This window comes from Grus americana, chromosome 2, assembly GCF_028858705.1.
Source record: "Grus americana isolate bGruAme1 chromosome 2, bGruAme1.mat, whole genome shotgun sequence".
Lineage (NCBI taxonomy): Eukaryota > Metazoa > Chordata > Aves > Gruiformes > Gruidae > Grus > Grus americana.
The window spans coordinates 145,498,916-145,520,169 of NC_072853.1; the positions used below are offsets into that span (position 1 = coordinate 145,498,916).

The 21,254-nt window shown below is 36.0% G+C and overlaps 1 protein-coding gene across 4 annotated transcripts in view; it reads left to right on the forward strand.

Annotated features, from left to right (window-relative positions):
* Positions 1 to 21,254, forward strand: part of LOC129202187 (ATP-dependent translocase ABCB1-like) — a 60,359-nt gene that overhangs the window by 18,702 nt on the left and 20,403 nt on the right. For all 4 annotated transcript variants that reach the window (XM_054814425.1, XM_054814426.1, XM_054814424.1 and 1 more), the window contains 15 exons: positions 1,440 to 1,587; positions 2,259 to 2,304; positions 6,427 to 6,618; positions 7,322 to 7,493; positions 8,483 to 8,607; positions 9,381 to 9,552; positions 11,167 to 11,280; positions 12,422 to 12,532; positions 13,184 to 13,309; positions 13,498 to 13,701; positions 14,082 to 14,252; positions 16,546 to 16,707; positions 18,239 to 18,418; positions 19,234 to 19,380; positions 19,698 to 19,802. In XM_054814425.1, the coding sequence (XP_054670400.1) occupies positions 1,440 to 1,587; positions 2,259 to 2,304; positions 6,427 to 6,618; positions 7,322 to 7,493; positions 8,483 to 8,607; positions 9,381 to 9,552; positions 11,167 to 11,280; positions 12,422 to 12,532; positions 13,184 to 13,309; positions 13,498 to 13,701; positions 14,082 to 14,252; positions 16,546 to 16,707; positions 18,239 to 18,418; positions 19,234 to 19,380; positions 19,698 to 19,802 (2,175 nt within the window). The remainder of the gene's footprint in view (positions 1 to 1,439; positions 1,588 to 2,258; positions 2,305 to 6,426; positions 6,619 to 7,321; positions 7,494 to 8,482; positions 8,608 to 9,380; positions 9,553 to 11,166; positions 11,281 to 12,421; positions 12,533 to 13,183; positions 13,310 to 13,497; positions 13,702 to 14,081; positions 14,253 to 16,545; positions 16,708 to 18,238; positions 18,419 to 19,233; positions 19,381 to 19,697; positions 19,803 to 21,254) is intronic.

The window sequence follows — 21,254 nt, forward strand, 5'->3', positions numbered from 1 at the left end:
GGAGTCCCTCTCACGGGGTGCAGACCTTCAGGAGCAGACTGCTCCAGCATGGGGTCCCCCACGGGGTCACAAGTCCTGCCAGCAAACCTGCCCTGGCGTGGGCTCCCCTCTCCACGGGTCCACCGGTCCGGCCTGGAACTTGCTCCAGTGTGGGCTTCCCATGGGGCCACAGCCTCCTTCAGGTGCCTCCACCTGCTCCAGCGTGGGGTCCTCCACAGGCTGCAGGTGGAATCTCTACACCCCCTCATCCTTCTCCATGGGCTGCAGGGGGACAGCCTGCTTCACCATGGTCTTCACCACGGGCTGCAGGGGGATCTCTGCCCCAGCACCTGAAGCACCTCCTCCCCCTCCATCTGCACTGACCTTGGTGTCTGCAGAGTTTCTTACATCTTCTCACTCCTCTCTCCTGCTGCAAAAGCTCGCTCTCTGTGTTTTTTCTTCTTCTTAAATATGTCATCACAGAGGCGCTGATTGGCTTGGCCTTGGCCAGCAGCGGGCTGGCATTGGCTCTATCAGACACAGGGGGAGCTTCTAGCAGCTTCTCGCAGAAGCCACCCCTGTAGCCCCCTGGCTACCAAAACCTTGCCACGCAAACCCAACACAGCACTGATGAAAATTACAGTTAAAAATTGTGTATTAAAAAGTACTTTAAAATGCAGAAATTTTTAGTTTACTGTATATTTTAAAATAAGGCAATCTGTTAATATTTAATCAAAGTAAAGCCTAGATTCTCTTTTAATAATACTGAAATGTTTTCTATTTTGTAGGTTTAGTGTGCACAGTGCGCAGCAATGATATGCCAAAACCGAGAAATAAAACTGTAGCCCATGATGCCGGCCAATGCCCTTTTTCTGCTTTGCTATACCAACTCACATTTGTACAATTACATCGTACCACTATCATTTCCAACAGTAAACTTAGTATTTTACAATACAGAATAAAGCCAATGATTTTGTAACAGATGAGCTCAAAATTTATTAAGTTCAATGGCATGAGGTATTTAGGATTTCAGTAAGTTTTGGTAATGTCTATGGTACAGGAACAGTTTTTGTGACTGCATAATAATGAATTTACAGTAAAAGTAATTATTACCTTAATTATCACAATGTCATTAAAATTTCTTATAATTTGAAATTTAAATACCATTTCTAATGCCTTGTTTTCATATGGCCTTTCTCACCCAGGTGCAGGTATTGATACATTAATATAGTACACTTCTGAGTTTGAGAGTTTGTAGCATAAAAGTGCTTATTATAGAATGATTTATTCCTGTACATTTAATTTTTTTTAAACTGAATTTCTAATCAGATAAAATTGTATTTTTGTGACACTAGGTGTACAATTGATAGCTTTTTCTTGACTTTCTTGCCTTTGTAGAAGTAACATTGTGTTAGCATTCCAATACCACAGTTAGAATGAATTTCTCTTCTCACTCACAGTTTCGATACTCCAATTGGTCGGATAAATTACTAATGATACTAGGCACTCTACTGGCGATAGCCCATGGAAGCAGTCTACCTATTGCGATGATAATTTTTGGTGATATGACTGATAGCTTTGTTAATTCTGGAGGCAAAAAATTATCAGGTAAGAATATATCTCCTAGGAAGAGAACAGTGGCTCATATTTGGAAAATAGCCTCAGAGATTCAAGCATCTTGACATGAGATCATGATGTCAGAAACCCCAACTTTCTATTATAGTATGATGCAAATTAGCAACTCTTGTGTTTGCTGTGCAGAGATACACTATGGATTTTTTTTTTGCCCCTAACTATTTGTTTCTGCATTACTAGATTTTATTTTTATTTTCTTAACATTATCTACTACAACGCACATTCAACAAATCATGTTTAACTGTGGCTATGATAAATAGAAAGAGGCTGGTTTTCTATCTCCTCAGCATGAGTACCTGTTGATTCCCTTGCATCAAGTCTGACATTGTAGTTCACAAAATGAATCAGATCAGGAAGCAGATCAAACAGAAAAATTGCTACCAAAAATAAAAGTACTTATTTTCTCTTGGATCTGTTTGTTGAATAGCCTCATTTGCTAAATCAGAAGTATGAAATAAAACACAAAGGAGGGCAGGCATGCACTGCAGGATACAAGAGGGAGGAGTGATATTGTCACTTTGTGTATCAGTTCACAGTTAGACCAGATTACGTTGTCCTCTGAAGGCACACATTAGATGTTAAATTTGTGAACGGGTTTGTTGCCTGAAGTATTATCTAATTAAATTTTCTTAACACTTCTGCAGCGAATTTCTCTTTAGAACTTGGCAAGCTGGAAGAAAATATGACAAGGTAATTAGAAATTGATATTTCTTCTTCTTTTTTAATGTGGGCTCACATTTCTAATAAGCCATTCTTCTCCCACAGATGTTTTGCATACTTTAAACAACATAAAAGCAATGGTTGATTGAATAATGTATATAACTAAAGATTTGCACATAAGATCATTGGAGGCACTGGGAGGGTTCTTGAACATCCCCAGCCATTCCCAACAATTTCCCTGTAATCTCTTGCTCTTACCCATCCCACCTCCTTTTTAGGGGTGCTCTGTGTCCCAGTGCCATCTGCATTTCCTTCGTGCTTCCTTCTTTTCCTCTGAATTTATGAACCATAGTTGTTATGCTAAAAAATTATGTTGATTATCATCCATCGATTCCTTGAGCTATGATGATTCACTGATAAAAAACAGAATTAAAATTGCCATATAGTACCTACTTTACTGCCAAAGTGCCAAGTTCAATTAAATTATCTGGACTACAGAAAATACAGAGTTAGATTATGGGCTGCATCAAAAGACGTGTGACCAGCAGGTCAAGGTGATCCTGCCCCTCTACTCTGCTCTTGTGAGACCCCACCTGGAGTACTGCGTCCAGCTCTGGGGGCCCCAGTACAGGAGAGACATTGAGCTGTTGGAGCGAGTCCAGAGGAGGGCCACAAAGGTGATCAGAGGGCTGGAGCACCTCTCCTGTGAGGACAGGCTGAGAGAGTTGGGGTTGTTCAGCCTGGAGAAAAGGCGGCTCCAGGGAGATCTAATTGCGGCTTACCGGTACCTGAAGGGGCCTACAGGAAAGCTGGTGAGGGACTGTTTATGAGGGAGTGTAGTGACAGGACAAGGGGTAATGGGTTTAAGCTGAAGGAGGGTCGATTTAGATGAGATATTAGAAAGAAATTCTTTACTGTGAGGGTGGTGAGGTACTGGAACAGGTTGCCCAGAGAGGTTGTAGAGGCCCCATCCCTGGAAGTGTTTAAGGCCAGGTTGGATGAGGCTTTGGGCAACGTGGTCTAGTGGAGGGTGTCCCTGCCTGCAGCAGGGGGGTTGGAACTAGATGATCTTTGAGGTCCTTTCCAACCCAAACCATTCTATGAATCTATGAGCAACCTTAAATCTAGCCTTCTAGAGCTGTCAATAGCAGAAGACAATAGTGCTTCTGCTACAAAGCTTCATAAAGAAAAGGGCAAATAAGCAGAAACATCAGCTGCCAATAAAAGGGCTTTATTAACCACTGGCCATGGACTTGGTTTATGCAGGATGTCTATAGTTCATGTGCATTTTCTTGTACTGCTTCAGCTTCAGGCTGAAGTCTGTTCCTCATTAGGTATAGAAAAACATCTGACATCTCAGGAATGCTGATGTGCTCTTCAACGCAATTGTCTTTCCTGAAGAGAAGGAGGAGATAAAGCATTGGCTGTAGTAACTCTTGCTGGTTTATATTGAAGTACATTATCATTTCTGATAACAGTGTACTGTAAACTTATACATCATTTAGATTACATAGTTAAGTTTCTAATTAAAATAATCTATTTACACTAAAAAAAGTTCTTCACAATAAAATAAATGAGCAAAAGGTAGTTAGGAAAAGGCTGTTACTTAGAAATGAAGAACTCATATCTAATGAGAATGAACTGGCAGGGAATTGGTAATTATGTTTTATAAGAGAGTATGGACACACAGAGTTTCTTGTTCTCGCAATATTTCTGTCAGTCTGACATGAATCAAAGTAATGCATACGCACCTTCAGCGGAATATACTTGTGCCCAGTGATTTGAAAGCAAAATTGTGGAACAAAATAATTTATGCATCGGTGAAGTTACAGAGCTTTTAAATCAACATATTTTCTTTTTTTTCTACTCAAGCATATATAACTTGTATTTTAAGAGCAGGATGTACTAGAATTACACAAGGTGTTACTGACCCTCATAGCGTAAGAGAAATGTGTAAATCAATGTGTCATTTATAAGTCTTTTAGACCAACAACCAATCAGAACTATTTTTGATTAATAAAAAATTTGGGGTTCTTTTAATCTCTGAACTCATATCACATCAACTCAACTAAAAACAATGTAGGAATCTTCCCGTTGTCTTCAGCAGGCTATTGTCTAGGAGTCACTACTGCTTAAAGAACAGAGTATGGGAAAAGAGGCAAGCTGACACAAAGAAAGTGTAAATGTGAATATGGATCTATATCAATATCTAAATGTTGAGAACTGCCTGTTCTCCTGACCCTAAATGATGGTCTATTTGAGGGAGATCTTTCATTAACCTCACACATGCCACCTTGTCTTTTAGACATTAAGTCTGAAAGTACAAGTATGAATAAAAAGCAGCCCAAGTTTCTCTCTAGAAACAAGTTGTTGAATGAGGAATGTATTACTTATTAGCAGCACAGGAATAGGTTCTCTTTTCTAAAGTTTCTAGATAGAGCCTTGAGTTAGTATGTTCACTGGTTTGAAGAAGAAGCTGTTTGTACCCACCCCGTGTTTCTCTAAGAACACCTGCCAGCAGGTCAAATAATGGTAATAAAAACTGTTTACAAGGACAAAGTTCTCACACAAGTGTGTTCAAGTACTGAGCCATACATGTGGACTTGGTTGTGTTTGTTTCTCAAACAACAGTTTGCTTAAACCCCAACTATTTCTCAAGAGAAAAAGAACCATTATTTTACAATGCAGTGAGCATTTACTCTCTGTTAAGTTTCAGCAGTGAATTTACAGAATATATTTCATCAGCATGAAATCTGGCAAAGATATCAATCCCTTTTGGTACAATTTGTCAAGAAACAGAGTCCAAGCATAAAACAATTCTTTGAAGTGATGTAACATCATAAAATAATTGTCTAAAGTAATTACTGCTGAGTTTTGAAGCAGTGTTCTTGGGTTTAGTTTGATAGTTTTTGTGCAGAGTTTTAATGGAGCTGAAGGTGATCAAGGTCAATATTCAACTAACCAAGCATTCAGTTAGGCATTAACCCATTTTTATTAAACAGTTCAGATAAAGTTCATTTCATAATGAGTATAATTCCAAAGTTCCTGACTAAACTGTATGGTAACTTAGCCACAAAAAAAGACTTGATTAGAATTTGAAAAGTTTCATCAATAAAGCCATTCTCTCCTTTTTTGAGCAGAGCATCTGCACACAGATTTCTGCAATTTGCTCCTACCAAGTTTCATGCTACAGTTCTAAAGAATCAGTATATATAACTTACTACATGTGAGTGAAAGTCCTAAAAGTTTTAAATCCTTTTTCTATTTACTTTTATACAGATGCAGTAGTCTTACAATTATATGTAATATACACCACAAATATTTAACCATTGGTTTCGGTCTTGTTTTACAAATAGGAGATCAGTTCAGTTCCATTTTTCTAGTTCAGTTCTGGTTTAAGTTCACTTGTAACTGATTCTGATGTCAATTCTGAATCAAATCAAATCTGATTTGATTCTGTTTGAATAGTTTAAAACTATGGCTCAAATTCAGTTCCAGTTTGAGGAATATAATGGTTCAAACATGCCTTGGTTTTGATTTAACACCCTGCTCACGGCATAGAGCTGAATTAATTTAAAAGTAAAATACCAGTTATGAATAAAATAGAGAGCAAAAGAATTTTTGATCTAATGGGATTTGCTTGCAATAGATGTATATATAGTAATGCCGTATTCTCGATTTGGGAAATATTTGTAACATGCATGCATATATATATTTATATAGACAGACATGTATGATGTAAGTATGTGTGTAAATATAGGTATATATGATGAGGTCTGTCTATACATGTTAAAACAAAAATGTTATGAAGTTTTTGGAAATGACACATAAGTGAAAAGGATAATTGTATCTAAAATATAGTTCTAAAATAATTTTATGACAAAATATGTACTCTATTGACAAAAAGAAAAAGTAGGACCTGTCTAACAATAGCTTCATTTAGTTTATTGCATATCTGAAAACTGATATTAAATGCTACTCATAGAAAACTTGGCAAGTTTTACAGAGAAGTATAAACTCTAGTATCAACATATAAACTCCAAATCAGGTCTGAAACAGAAGAAATAAGCATCAAGCTAAATACAGACTAGCAAGGTAATTAAAACTAATTTCAGAGAATCCTGCCTGTTTTTGTTTTTTTTTTTCTTGCAGATATGCATACTACTATTCTGCAATAGCGGCTGGTGTTCTTCTTGCTGCTTATATCCAAACTTCATTTTGGACCATAGCAGCAGGCCGGCAAATAAAAAAAATTAGAGAAAATTTTTTTCATGCAATTATGAGACAGGAAATTGGATGGTTTGATGTAAATGATGTGGGAGAACTTAACACTCGTCTTCTAGAGTAAGTATACTATACCTTTCCCAATGCTATTTTATCTTATTAAGCATGTATGACTTACAATTATTTATTTATTTTTATTTTTAAATTGAATTATTTCATTGTGAAATGAAGTTTTCAAGTTTTCTCATAGGGAGTCTCAGAGACTGAACTTCTGATACTTCTGATATTGGACTGTCACAAGGATATCAGAAAAGCATCTTGATAAGTTCCCTTGAACTCTGAGGATGACTAAAGCCCAGCCTATGAGATTACCCCCAAGAAGAGAAAACATAGTTCATTTCTGTGCACTCTGGGAACTGAATAAGGTGCCAATTGACCCCAGCAGTGTGAACAGCTTTAACTGCATGACAAGCTATTCCTTTCTCTTTTGCCTACATGAAAGGCTTTATCTTTTCTTTCCAGATATCCCACAGTTTCCAAACAGATAAAAAAATCAGAATTAAGAAAGTGAGAGTAACTTTGCACTCTAGACAAAATTTCAACCTTTTTAGACAAAAACACATTCATAGCATAACATTTTCACAACAAATATGAAATTTTCCTTGACTACCCTATATAGTGCTCTATCTTGAAGCAAACTGTTGTTTGGAAGTAATTGAATAATAAAGATTGTCCTCTATAAAGGTGCCCCTGTAACAAAACTGAAACGCTTTCTTGTGCTTTCTACGTTTTCCTTCCTGTCTGGATGTAATTTGTTTTTCAGTGATGTCTCTAAGATTAATGAAGGAATAGGTGACAAAATTGGATTGCTTGTTCAAGCAGTAACAACATTTGTAACAGGATTTATTGTTGGTCTCATAAGAGGATGGAAATTAACCCTTGTAATACTAGCAGTCAGTCCTGTCCTGGGACTTTCAGCAGCCCTCTGGGCAAAGGTAGGTTAACATACATTCAGTGTCAGGTTTCATATTAATGAAAGATAATGAAATAAATCTACATATCTTTAATTCTTACTGTTAGAATGTATTGCTTAGAGTAATTACAGCTTTAGACAACATCTATGTACATAAGCTCTTAGATGAACTGTATATAAGTACCCTCATGTAGTTTGAATATTATAATTCCCATAGATTAGACAAACTTGTTTGATTTGAAGCCATTTCTGCCAATATAGCATATTTTTATATAGGCAGCAAGATACACGATTAAAATCCACATCTGTAACTGCTAAATTTCATCCACATGAGTACTTCTTCTGTTGAAAGGAATAATTGCACCTCCTGAAAAAGTGAATAAATTAGACAAAGTCTTGGTCTCAGACACAGAGTTTCTTTTCAGAGTTGTTAACAGCTTTGGTAAGACATTTTAGACAGGCTTAGATGAGAGAAGTACTAAATTACCATAGGACTGGAGTGACTTGGGATGGATTTGTAGTTTGGAAGCCTTCAGCTTTTTTATAGTATTTTATTTCCTTTACATTTCAAAGATTATGTAAGCCTTCTTTGTCTTGAGTGAATGTATTGCAGAAGAGGTAGGAGTAGAGAAGCATGCGCTACATATGTCTACTAGCTAAGACTCTTCATGGACTGTGGTCAGTTAAAGTAAGCTATAGAGCCCTCTGGCTAAGGTAGCCAGAGACGAATGAGCTGAAGAGATCTGCCTGAGGAGAACCACACCAGTTCAGTATAAGTAGTAATCTAATCTCCTGCACTGGGTGAAAGCAGAGTGAAAAATCCAGGCCTTAGTTGAGAATTAGTAATGTTGAATTATTTAATTGAATTCATAACGTACTTAAGGATTTTGATGTTGAACATTTGCACTTATATATAGTATTGGAAGAAAGTGACTGTGATAAAAGGTATTGTGAAGTGCTTGAGCTCATTCTGTTCTTCTTAAGTCAAAATATTTATATCTCCTGTATTAGGTTCTTTCTGCTTTCACTGACAAAGAACAAGCTGCATATGCAAAAGCAGGTGCTGTTGCAGAGGAAGTTCTAGCAGCAGTCCGTACTGTAATAGCTTTTGGAGGACAGGAAAAAGAAATTAAAAGGTAAGAACAAAGTTTGCTTTCATCAGCTGATTTTCAAGTACTCTCTTCAGGTGGTTTGAAATGTTCTCGTATCTTTGCTGTTGAAAGTCTGTCAAAACAAGTAAGTCTTGTGCTCCTGCTTTTTTAGGTAATGGGTCTGTTATGGGCTATTATAAGTTTCACTACATGTTGAAAGGCAAGTCATCAGTTTTCTAGAAAATGACAATATAAGTTGATATATTGTCTCTACTCTAGCAAGTGTACAAGCTGCATTAAATATCACAGTGAGAGCTTTAGACAAAAAAAGAGAAAAGGCCTTGCCATGGGAAGAGATGATGGTATCCTTGGTAATCTGATTGCTCAGTAATTGTTGTTATGAAGGTACTAATAAACAATATCTTTATTTCTACTATACTCACAGTACATCATTCTTGCAATATATTTTAACCTTTTATCTTAAGCTAACAATTATAATCTCAAAACCTGTCATGAATGGTTCATGATCAAAGTTCACTGACCTGCAGGTTATTTAAGGAACTCGAATGCCAGTCCCTGAACTGCAGTGCCCTTTTTATTCTATATACCAGGTTGACTGATGTTGGCCTTTTTAGTAGTTACCTTAAGGTCTCTGTGCCTCGCTACTAGGCTTATCTTTGTACAGTCTTAGGGTTATATGATTTATATATCCTGTGGTACTTTGTGAGTGTTGTTTTTCTAATTCATCCACAGAGTTTTTGGTGCTGTGCACCATGGTACAAGTATGAGTCTATTTTGAACTTCTATCTTTCTTCCAGATACCATAAAAATTTAGAAGATGCTAAACAGATTGGAATAAAAAAGGCTATTACAGCTAATATTTCTATGGGTGCTGCTTTCTTACTGATATATGCATCATATGCATTGGCCTTCTGGTATGGAACTACCTTGGTTTTAAATGATGATTACACTATTGGCAATGTTCTTACAGTAAGTATTAATGAGTAAATTCCCAATAGTAGTGAGAAATACTGAAGAAAATACATTAAAGGGAACTTACTTGAGTTTAATGAGAATTATGTGCCAAAATCGGCAAAATCTTCTTAACAAAAAGATTCTCACCACAAGAGTCTACATGTTGTTTCTATAGTATCTCAAAATCTACATCAGGCCATATAAAACATATTATTTTCAACTGTTTCTACATCTTTTCTGACTTCATAAGATCAGACTGATATAAAAACAGTTCAATCAAAAACTGAAGTACAGTACCCTTCCTGGCTGCTATTTGTGTTCTGATTTGTGAGGCTGAATATATTTTCAGGATGCAGATGCAAATACTTTTTTTTTTTTTAGCTGTTATGTGGTCTAAGTAGATCATATTATTGATACTTTGCTTATATTTTGCTCCATAAGAGCTTGGAATCTCTTCTCAGTATTTTTAGAAACCAAGGGGGAGAAAAACATACTTATGACTAGGAAATATGTCACCATCTAACAAAAGGAAGAAAACCATAACTCATAACTTAAATTCTTCTCTTGATGTGGCAACCATTTAATTTCATATGTATTATCAAACAAATATGGTAAGAAGCTTAACTGTTAACCACGATGAAACCCAGCCAGGATCATATGTATATATTTATATTTTTTTTAAACTATCTGTTTTCTTTTATTTATGAATCACTCAAGTTTGCAAAAAAATGGCTCTGATATGTGTTACTGGCTCTTTTGAACCTGCCTAATTTTTTTAAAGTCAGGCTGGCATTCAGAACATCTCAGCGAGGTTCGTGCTCTTGTGTGTAATCTTTTCAGTTCTAAATATTTGCAATTTCTGTTGTCTATGTTGTAGTTAATTGGAATGGTGGTTTTATGACATGAATGGGAGTATGTTGCCTTATTAGGTATCACATCTGTGAATGACCACTGTTGGAGAAAAGATGATTGTGTGAGGGACCTTTGCTCTGACATACTATGGCTATTATTATGATCTCTATTTGAGCAGTGTGTTATTACTTTTGTTTTGATACTAGCTGAAAGCAATAAACTATACTTCCCTGAGAAAATAATATATTTTTTTCTTTTTTGGTTTTTTCTTGTTTGCTTGCACTCTCATTCCAGCAGAGGGACCCTTTATTCCTTTGTGATGGGGAAGTTGGATTTGTATACTTCTATGTCATTGTTACTTTGAAAGCAGAATGGTAGTGCTTTGCGTATCTGTCTTTGTTCCATTGGAAGACATGCAATATAGTTTCCGGTCTTTGGAACATCTTTTGCCAAAGAATGAATTAGTACGATAAATCCTGAGGCATCAAGTGTAATTATACATCTTTTGGCATAGGTTTTGCAGGTCTCAGTCACTTTTTCACTTCTTGTCGGTATGTTTGCAACATTCACATTGTGCAGGAACTTAGAATCTTAAACAGCCCTTAATGTTATTCTCTGTTTGAGAGACCCTTTCATTTTTTCTCTAACTCTAGATTCCTTAAAATTCCATTAACAGGCATGGAGCCTCCTGACCCAAAGATATCTAATGTAAATAAATAAATGTAATTCTCTGCTTAAATAAGAATTGATATATGTCACCATAAACATTTATTTCAGGTCTTTTTCTCTATATTGATCGGAGCTTTCAGTATTGGACAGACTGCTCCAAGCATAGAAGCATTTGCTAGTGCAAGAGGAGCTGCCTACACAATCTTTAATATCATAGACAATGTGAGTATCTTTGCTCTCACTGTCATTTCAAAACTGAGATACACTTCTTTTTAAAGTACAGGCACTATTTATGGATATGAAATTAGTAAGAGTAAATAACAGTGTGTAAAATAAGCAGAAATATAAACATAAAAGCAGACAGAATGTGTAATTATTTGTCAGGTCTTGTCTGTCTTCTAGAGTTATCAGTTCTTACTTCAAAGGTAAAAGTACTGGATCTCTGAATCACCTGGTGTTGGAGGTATCCTCTATTTTTTTTTTTTTTATCATAAAGGGCACGCCTATCTAGATATGTGATCACAGAGATGTAGATATATGAGCATAGGTTTCAAGGTATCAGTGGCACCAACAGTAGTGTAAGAATTTCTGCGTAATATCTAATCTAAATCTGCATTCGTTCAGCTTAAATTCATTACCCTTTGTCCTATCACTACATGCCCTTGTAAACAGTCCCTCTCCAGCTTTTCCTGTAGGCTCCCTACAGGTACTGGAAGGCTGCTCTAAAGTCTCCCTGGAGCCTTCTCTTCTCCAGGCTGAACAACCCCAAGTCTGTCAGCCTGTCTTCAGTTGCCAAAAGAGTCTGAAATCAGGGAAGCTGTTATTTTACTAGCTAATAAAGCTCTATGAAATGCAATTGTATATTTTGGATTATTGTTAGCACACACTTCAAGTTCTAGACTTCCCCCTGCATGGAAACAAAACCAGTGATGATTAAGAACTCTGTTTCTGCTTAATGGTCAGTGGATTGATTCTTTCTCAGGCAAATTGTTTCAGCAGAAAGGGCAAAGCTATAAATGAACAGAGTCTGAACAGCTCTTTAGAGATGATCTGTTCAGGTTAATCATCAGGCAGTGAAATGAATCTCAAATTATGGCTAGCTGTGGATACAGTCTTAAAGTACTAAATTCACACAAAAGCTTAAATGGAGAAATTATAAAAGTATTCCTGTATGAGCAGATCATCAGTGTAGTAATGACACAGCAAAACATTGTGCAATTTACATGTTTCAGAAATCTCATCTAAATTACTTTAAAATTACATTTAATATCTCTGCAGAATAATGGTGCACTCTACGAATTCTTTATGAAAAAAATCATTAGGAAATAAGGTGGTTTTATTTATTTTATTTTATTTTGCACAGGAACCTCAAATTGACAGTTATTCAGAGACGGGTTACAAACCAGACCACATTAAAGGGAACTTGGAATTCCAAAATGTTTACTTCAATTATCCATCCAGACCAGATGTTGAGGTACTGTAAATGAAACTTATATATATTACAGTTAAACATGTGGATCATTTGTTAGGAAAAAAAAGTCACATAAAACTTTGTATCTTCCATGGTTGTCAAATGCTATATTTTATGCGAACTAGTACAAAAAAGTTATATATTGTACAATGAAATGTCACCATTGTAAAGAAGTCCCACCAATTCCAGGGGAAAGATTAAGGATACTTCAAGGTTACTAAAATTACTTTCCCTCCAAAACAACGTGGAGTATATTCTGTCACTTTTAACTGTGACTTTTACTGTACAATAGTTTTCCTGTAGTTTGCATGGTGCATTAAAGAAAAAAGATGAAGCAACGTAATACAGAAATACTGCATCATATTGTTTTTACATTATATTTTAGTTATGGGTAGTAATAGATTGTTGTTTTCTTGTATGAACTAGGTAATTACGAAGTGTGTTGTGTAATGCATTGATATTAGACCAACTGTGATGTAAATACAAAGAAAATTAAACCGAAGTAATGTTACCCAAAATTTAAACTCACATGTTTATAAATTTTGCTGCTGTAAATGTAAAGGATATTTTATTGTAGTCTTTAGAGTTTCTTCAAATTTACACTGACATTTTTACATACTGTTATGTTTTTGGTCACCTTTCTTGCATGCACAGATACTGAAGGGCTTGAATCTCAAGGTTAGTTGTGGCCAGACAGTGGCCCTGGTTGGTGGCAGTGGCTGTGGGAAAAGTACAACTGTTCAGCTCATCCAGAGATTTTACGATCCCAAGGAAGGCATGGTAAGATATCTCAAGTGAGATGACAGCTCTGTGTGTCACAGTTGTTGGAAGGCTAGTTCTGGCCTCGCTGCCCTTGTTCCAATGACATGGTAAAGTCTCCCCTAAAAAGGCACGTGCCAGCCCTGGGGAGAGAGGTTCCTTGACCAAAACACTTAGTGAAGAGTTTGTGTCTGCTTTCTTTTGTTTAGGTTACCATTGATGGGCAGGATATTAAGACCTTAAATGTAAGATATCTGCGGGAGATTATTGGCGTGGTGAATCAGGAGCCCGTGCTCTTTGCTACTACCATTGCAGAAAATATTCGTTATGGCCGTGAGGATGTCACCATGGAAGAGATTGAAAAAGCTACCAAGGAAGCAAATGCTTATGAGTTCATCATGAAGCTACCCAATGTAAGCAAACCAGCTGCCCTGCTGAAATAACTTCTCCTAAACTTTCTTGTGCCAAATAGTTCCTTATAAACCGAGGAAGCTGTTTTCCAGAGCTGTGGCTAAGCAGAGCTATGCAGAGCTTCCTCATAACTTAGAGAATAATGTTAACTTTAAATCTTTAGGTCATGACTTGATGAGTATTTAAAGAACTAGTAGAATTCCAAGGACACAGACAATTAGACAGGTATATCCAAGTGTGTGTTTATCCTGTAGTGTTTTAGAGGAAGGAGAAAATGCTGCCAGAGCTACTGACACCGATGTGCCTTTTCTTTACGCTGCCTTTCTTTGGTGAAATGTCTGTGCCGCTGAGTGTTGTAGAAATGTGTGTGGTTGTCTTGTAGAAGTTTGAAACAGTGGTTGGAGAAAGAGGGGCACAGCTGAGTGGAGGCCAGAAGCAAAGAATAGCAATTGCCCGAGCTCTGGTTCGCAATCCTAAAATTCTTCTGCTTGATGAGGCAACATCAGCTTTGGATACTGAGAGTGAATCAATTGTGCAGGCAGCACTGGACAAGGTCAGTAGTGTTCTAAAATGAAGCAGGTAAGCAGGAGTGTAGTATTTCCTTTTTTTGCAGACATTTGTTGAAAGAGCTGCAAGAAATAGAGACTCTTAAAACACAAAATGTAAACTTGGATTTGACCAATTTTCTCTGTACAGAGAATTTTGAGATCCTGCAGGTATTACAGAGAGGAATCTCGTTTCAAGTGAGAAGATGGAATTATATTTTCTGCATTATTAAGCTTAAATCAACATTTTCTTGGTTTAAACACCATCCCCTGCAATTATCTGTCTTACAGACATGCATATTGTTGTCAGTCACCTACTTAACTTGTGTTGAACTCTGACAGACAAGGTAAGCACTACCAGTATGTTTTAAGTGATTGTAGCAGTGACTTGGCAGGAAGCATTCCAAGGAAACATTTGCATCAGTTAACATGACTGCTTCTAGGTGCTTGTTTTGTTCAGAGTGTAGACCTGTCTCACTAAGGGACAGCTGATCTTGGTGCAACTTAGGAGTCTCTATATTCATACTGGGGCTGTACCGCCAAATGATATTCTGAATTTACTCAGTTGGATTCTGCTGGAGTAATGTAATGCTTCCTGCTGCTGTTGGATAGAGAAAGACAGTTTGAGGAGAATTATTAATGAAAATACATTTAATAGAGAAGTTATTTGTCTAGCTTTTCTTGGTTACATTATCTTATAAATTTGGATCCTCATAAAACTTTGCAGAAGACCTAGGGAATCATAGAATCATAGAATAGTCTGGGTTGGAAGGAACTTTAAAGATCACCTAGTTAAATGCCTCTGCCATGGGCAGGGACATCTTTCACTAGATCAGGTTGTTCAAAGGCCTGTCCAACCTGACTTTGAATACTTCCAATGATGGGGAATCCACAACTTCTCTGGGCAACCTGTTCCAGTGCATCACCACCCTCAAAGTGAAGAATTTATTCCTAATATCTAATCTAAGTCTACCTTCCTTCAGTTTAAGACTATTACCCCTTGTCCTGTCACTACATGCCCTGGTAAAAAGTCTCTCTACACCTTTCTTATAAGCCCCCTTTATATACTGAAAGGCCACAATAATGTCTCCCTGAAGCCTTCACCACTCCAGGCTGAACACCCCCAACTCAATCAGGCTTTCTTCATAGGAGAGATCTTTCAGCCCTCTCATTATTTTTGTGGCCCCCCTCTGGACCCCCTCTAACAAGTCCATGTCTGTCTTATGTTGGGGACCCCACAGCTGGATGCAGTACTCCAGGTGGGGTCTCATGAGAGCAGAGTAGAGGGGGAGAGTCACCTCCCTTGACCTGCTGGCCATGCCTCTCTTGATGCAGCCTAGGATATTGTTGGCTTTCTGGGCTGCAAGCGCACATTGTCAGCTCATGTCCAATTTTTATCCACCAGTATTCCCAAGTGCTTCTCCTCAGGGCTGCTCTCAATCTATTCATCCCCCGTTCTGTATTGATATTGAGGATTGTGCTGACCCAGGTGCAGGACCTTCCGCTTAGCCTTGTTGAACTTCATGAGGTTCACACGTGCCCACTCCTCAAGCCTGTCTAGGTCCCTCTGGATGCCATCTCTTCCATCAAGTGAATCAACTGCACCACTCAGCTTGGTGTCATCTGCAAACTTGCTGAGTGTGCACTCAATCCCATTTATCTGTGTCAATGATGAAGATATTAAAAAGTATAGGTCCCAGTATGGACCCTTGAGAGACATCACTGAAGATGAACTCCATTCAGGTTCCAACAAAGTTCTACTGCTTGAGATCATTACTTTGATTATTTAAACTAGACGTTGCTTGATCATTTTACTACAGCCTGGTAATTAAAACAGCAAGCTGTAACATTTGCTACATTATGTGTGATAGGCTTATAAGTATCCAAAGATAAGTAGTTAGTTGAAATGTATTTCACATGGAATTGTAGACAATTTTGTTTTCAATGAAGCTACTTGAGTTGGCAATGACTTAGAGCTTAGAACACTGAACTTTTAAAATGTCAATGTGAAATATTTTCTAATGCTTCTGAGTATAAACTATCCTTCACAGATTTTAAGGTTTAAATTAACAACTATGGGTTTAAATATACAAACTTTCAGCATATTTAAAATTTTAAGGTTATTTAAGGTTTATTTCTGTTTTAAGGTGCTCATTGAAATATCTTTTTAATTTTTTTTAAAGTTATATTTTGCTGTGAACAATTTTAATGTTTCCCTTAGGTTTTATTCAACTATAATATGAAGATGAACAATTTTTGAATATACTTAGAAATAGTCATATTAAATATTGTTATTTCTAGGCAAGGGAAGGACGCACCACAGTTGTAGTAGCTCATCGACTGTCAACAGTCCGAAATGCAGATCTTATAGCTGTGTTTGAAGGTGGAGTTATAACAGAACAAGGGAATCATTTGAAATTGCTTGAGAGAAAGGGAATCTACTATAAACTCGTTAACATGCAGGTACTTTTCTCTTGCTAGCTGTTGCTTCATTTTCTTTTTTTGTATTCCATGCCCATAGTTATTGTATGCTATCAAAAGTATGGGGAATTCTGCAGCTTATTTCATTAAGAGCAAAAAAAAATGTGCTTTGAAGGGAGAGCAGTAATTTGAGAGAGAAGACCACTGGTTTTGATACCTACTGAAACCCAAGATAGTACATTTTTAATCCTCTAGGGATTTAAACTTAAAATATTATTTTATATTTTCCTTTTATGCAGGTAATGTAGAGCAGCTGACTATAGTAGTTTTCTATTCCATTGCTTTTTCTTAGCCTATGATAAAAGGTAAAATAACTGATACTGGAGGAATAGAGCATGGATATTTTAAACTGTTTAATTATAATCCTTCATATTGAATTTATTTCTAAAGATTAAAAAGTGGAGGAATAGGAGAAAAAGAAAAATAATCTAGCTAGGCTGAGTGCCAAAATATGTACACATTTGAAGTTATGTAGCCAGAAACAAAGAGATTGGAGATTAATATAAATATCAGAAACAGATTAGTTATTAAGTGAAGAAGAAAATACTTTGGTACATCCCAATAGCCCATGTGATAGTTAGATTGTAGCTGAGGATCACTGTAGCCTCTGTGTCAGTGGTGTTTCACTGCATAACTACCACGCCCATTAAAGAAACTGAAACTATCTCAGTATGTCAGACTGAAAAGAGTAAACTAGGCCAATTAAAACATTTCTTCATAAAATAACTATGCGAATGCATTTGGTCACCTTAGATTCAAAGTAACTTTGTATTCAAGCAAATGAGACAATGGGAAAAATTAGGAAATATAAAACAGAAAGAAAATAAAAAATAATGGAAAACAACAAAATGGAAAGAAAGCCAGAAAAGTTCTTTTAATTAGTGGTACAAAAAGCAGTAAGAAATAAAAACTTTCTGAAAAAAAATACAAGTTGAAGGCAACTTTGAATCCAGTTACTATTAAATACCTCAGTGGTGGGTAGGCATTTATTATTCTGTCAAACAGACTGGCAAAATTATCACCAAAAGTAGGACTTTTTTCCAAACTCTTCAGATTTTTCAGTCAAAATCTCTTTTTGACCTGTTCCATCCTGAACTTCCTTATTACATTTAAAGTCAAGAATTGTTAAGAGTTCTACACTAAACAGAGGTAATTTTTTTCTCACTTCATGAATCAACAGTGCGTGCAAATGGTTTACACTCAATTCAAAACTCCGTTAGGAGTTAATTCATAAAAAAAGAGCAGCTACTTCCACTCCTCTGCTCTCCACTTAGTATAAGTATTTTCTTGAGAGGTAGGAGACTTTTATGTATGAATCAAGCTCTGAAGATAGAGATCTACTCAAATATAATACAGATTTTCATATCTGCTTGATAGATTATGTATTGTTTTCCCCATATCTCTTTCCACTGAAACAATCAAAGTTACTTTTACTTTGATTACCTCATAATTATGAAAGTTCAAAGTAATATATGTATAATTAATCCTAGCATCATGTTCTTCCCTCTTTTAGGCAATAGAAGCTGAAGTTCCATCAGAAAAAGATGAGAATGCACTTACTGACAAAAAAAGTGAATCTGAAACAGAATTTGAGGACTCCTTAACAAAAGGATTGAGAAGACGATCAACTCGGAGAAGCTTGAAAAAGCCAGGAGCACAAAATGACGATCCTAATGAGAAAACTAGTTCACCTGTAAGTATCTTTGCAGAGTTATTAGTGAACTTTGATTCCTTTCAACTAAGTATGTTAAAATTAAATTCATTCTCTTGCTCCAGAAAGGTAGAAGAAGAAGGAGGCATTTGCTAGGGTTGAAAAAAACATTAGAATTTTCTAATTCTGAATAGCCTTTGACTGATAATATTCGTAATTTGTTTTGTTATTCTCGCCATGAATAATTATACAAATAAAATGGGACTTTAAAAATCTATAACAAGGATGAGTTTATTTTTGAAAATCAATTTGCTATAAAAGAAGTATACTTACATATATTTGCATAGCATACCAATATAGTCTATACAGGTTAAACATTCATTTTTGTATCCGAAACAGAACATTTGGTCCAACATACAGCTCTTACAACAAACCTTACCAAAAAACCATACAACAAATATGATTACATTCATATTTGCAGCAAATACTTTGCCGTTATAAATTGCTTAATGAACAATTGAATTAATCTAGTCATGGATTACACTCAACAATATGTCCAGAATGAATACTTCAGTCACCATTGAGCAATACCAAGAATATTGATCAATGAAAATGAAATAGATAAACTAAAATATGATGACAAGAGCTGTAGATATATTCTACCAGCTCTTTCTTCCTTGTATTAAAATAATAAAAGGAAATGTACAATCAGTTAATTGTTCATGTTATTAAAAGGTACACATTTTTACTTCCCCTGAGTAGATTCTGGGAGTAGGAAATTGACTATTAATCTCTCTTTTTCTCCATATTTCTCCAAATACATACATGCTTGTCCTAACAGAATTCTCATTTTGTAGAATGAAGAATTACCTCCAGCTTCATTTCTGAAAATTATGAAGTTGAACAAAACTGAATGGCCATACTTTGTAGCTGGAACTTTATGTGCAATTATCAATGGAGCTTTACAACCTGGATTTGCAATCATATTTTCAGAAATTATAGGGGTAAGTTTGAATAAAATATGCAAAAAAACCTACAAAGCCTACATAATTTATTTCTAATAAAACCAGGTCTTAAGCAATCACTGCATAATGAAGCTGAGGAGTGGATAAAGCACTGTTACAAAAATCTGAAGAATTATGAGATTTACAGAATCCTAAAAATCTTGCTACAACCTGAAATTTGCTCGTTATACCTATAAATGTATGTAACATATGCTCAGATTTTATATGAATGCAAATGACTACCAAACAGTTGTTGAGAAGTATGGGAGTATTTTAGATGATTTTTAAAAAATGTTGGTTTTAATATTATTTTCTAGATTTTTTCAGGTGATGACTCCACCATTTTAAGACAAAAGAGCAATTTATATTCAGTGCTGTTTTTAGTACTTGGGATCATTTCCTTTTTTACTTTCTTTTTTCAGGTATGTTTTATTATTTTAGCTTTACTATAATTGTTCATCATGTTTTAGAAATCAGTTCTGAAATACACATTTTTAGTATATCTTCTTAATACATGTCTCCCACTCAAACCAGAAGCCACATTTATGGTTCTAGATGTGCCTTGTGCTGAATTGTATCTTTTTTGACCTCGAGCTTCTCATGTGTTAGAGACCTTCTAACCTATTCTGACCTGTTAACTTCAGAACTTCCCCTATTCTTTAGCAGTCAAACACATCTCAGCATGAAACTCTGGATTCTCTCACTCTTTTTTCCATTGCCATCTAACAACCAACCCTCCAGCCTTTGCACTATACCACTTCCTTCTCACCCTCAAGCCCTCTTATTTGAATCTGTTAGTAATTGCAAATCTACCAGTCTCCTGCCTTAGCTCTCCAATTTTTTACTCCCCTAACCCTTTCCCCATTCAAGTCTTATGTGAGCCCCCCAAAGATTCCCAGGCTCAGTTCCTCAAGTAACACCCATCATGCTGGTATTCGGCTCCCCCTGCTTAAATACTAATGGTTGAACAACAATACCCCATCCCCTGCTCTCACTGATCTCTATAGCCATCTCAACTTTTACAACAAAAAGTATTTTAACTTTACCCTAATTCTTATATGTATCTAACTGCTACAACAGTGCCACAGTAAAAAGAAAAAAAAAAGGTAGTAATCATATAGGTGCAAACTTTGGGATTTAAATATTTCCATATATAGTCTGGTTTATAATTTCTGAATATGATTGTATAGCTTTATCCATTAAATGAGCCTACACAGTGAAATAATAAAATACACTTGGGATAGCAGCATAAACAGTCTCTTGCAAAAACCTCCTGGTTTATTTAAAGAATTGTCTTGTTGCTCATACATGCAAGAAAGCCTTGAGCACAGAAGATTGAGTTGTAAATGGCTATGACAGGTTTGCTGTCATACATTCAGATAATATTTTAAATAAGAGTGGGAAGAGTTCATTGAGATGTAACACCTCCAAATTAGGGAGAATGAAAAAAAATGTAAAACATTCCTATAATGTCTTTATATAATGCTCGTTCTCTGATGGTCTTCAGTGATTTTTTTCTGTCACATACTTGTGCAAATTTACTGACAGTATAGGAGCACAGCAAAGATAATGATCAAAGTTAACAGAGAAATATATGCTGTTTGGAATATGCCATAGTAATTTTTCTTAGTATCACATAGTACAGTTGTATCTGTGGTTTTTATTTTAAGAGTGTTCAATTTCACAAATGTGGGTTCCAAACAATTAATATTTGTAATCACATAAAGGTGGTAGTGAGCTAAACAAAGGTAATTACAAACACTGATGTCATACTAAAATTTAGGAAGAGTGTGTCTTCCCAACATTTTAACCAGCATATTCCTTTTTGTGTCTTGTTAAATTGATTCATGTATCTGGCTAAAAATATGTTCAAT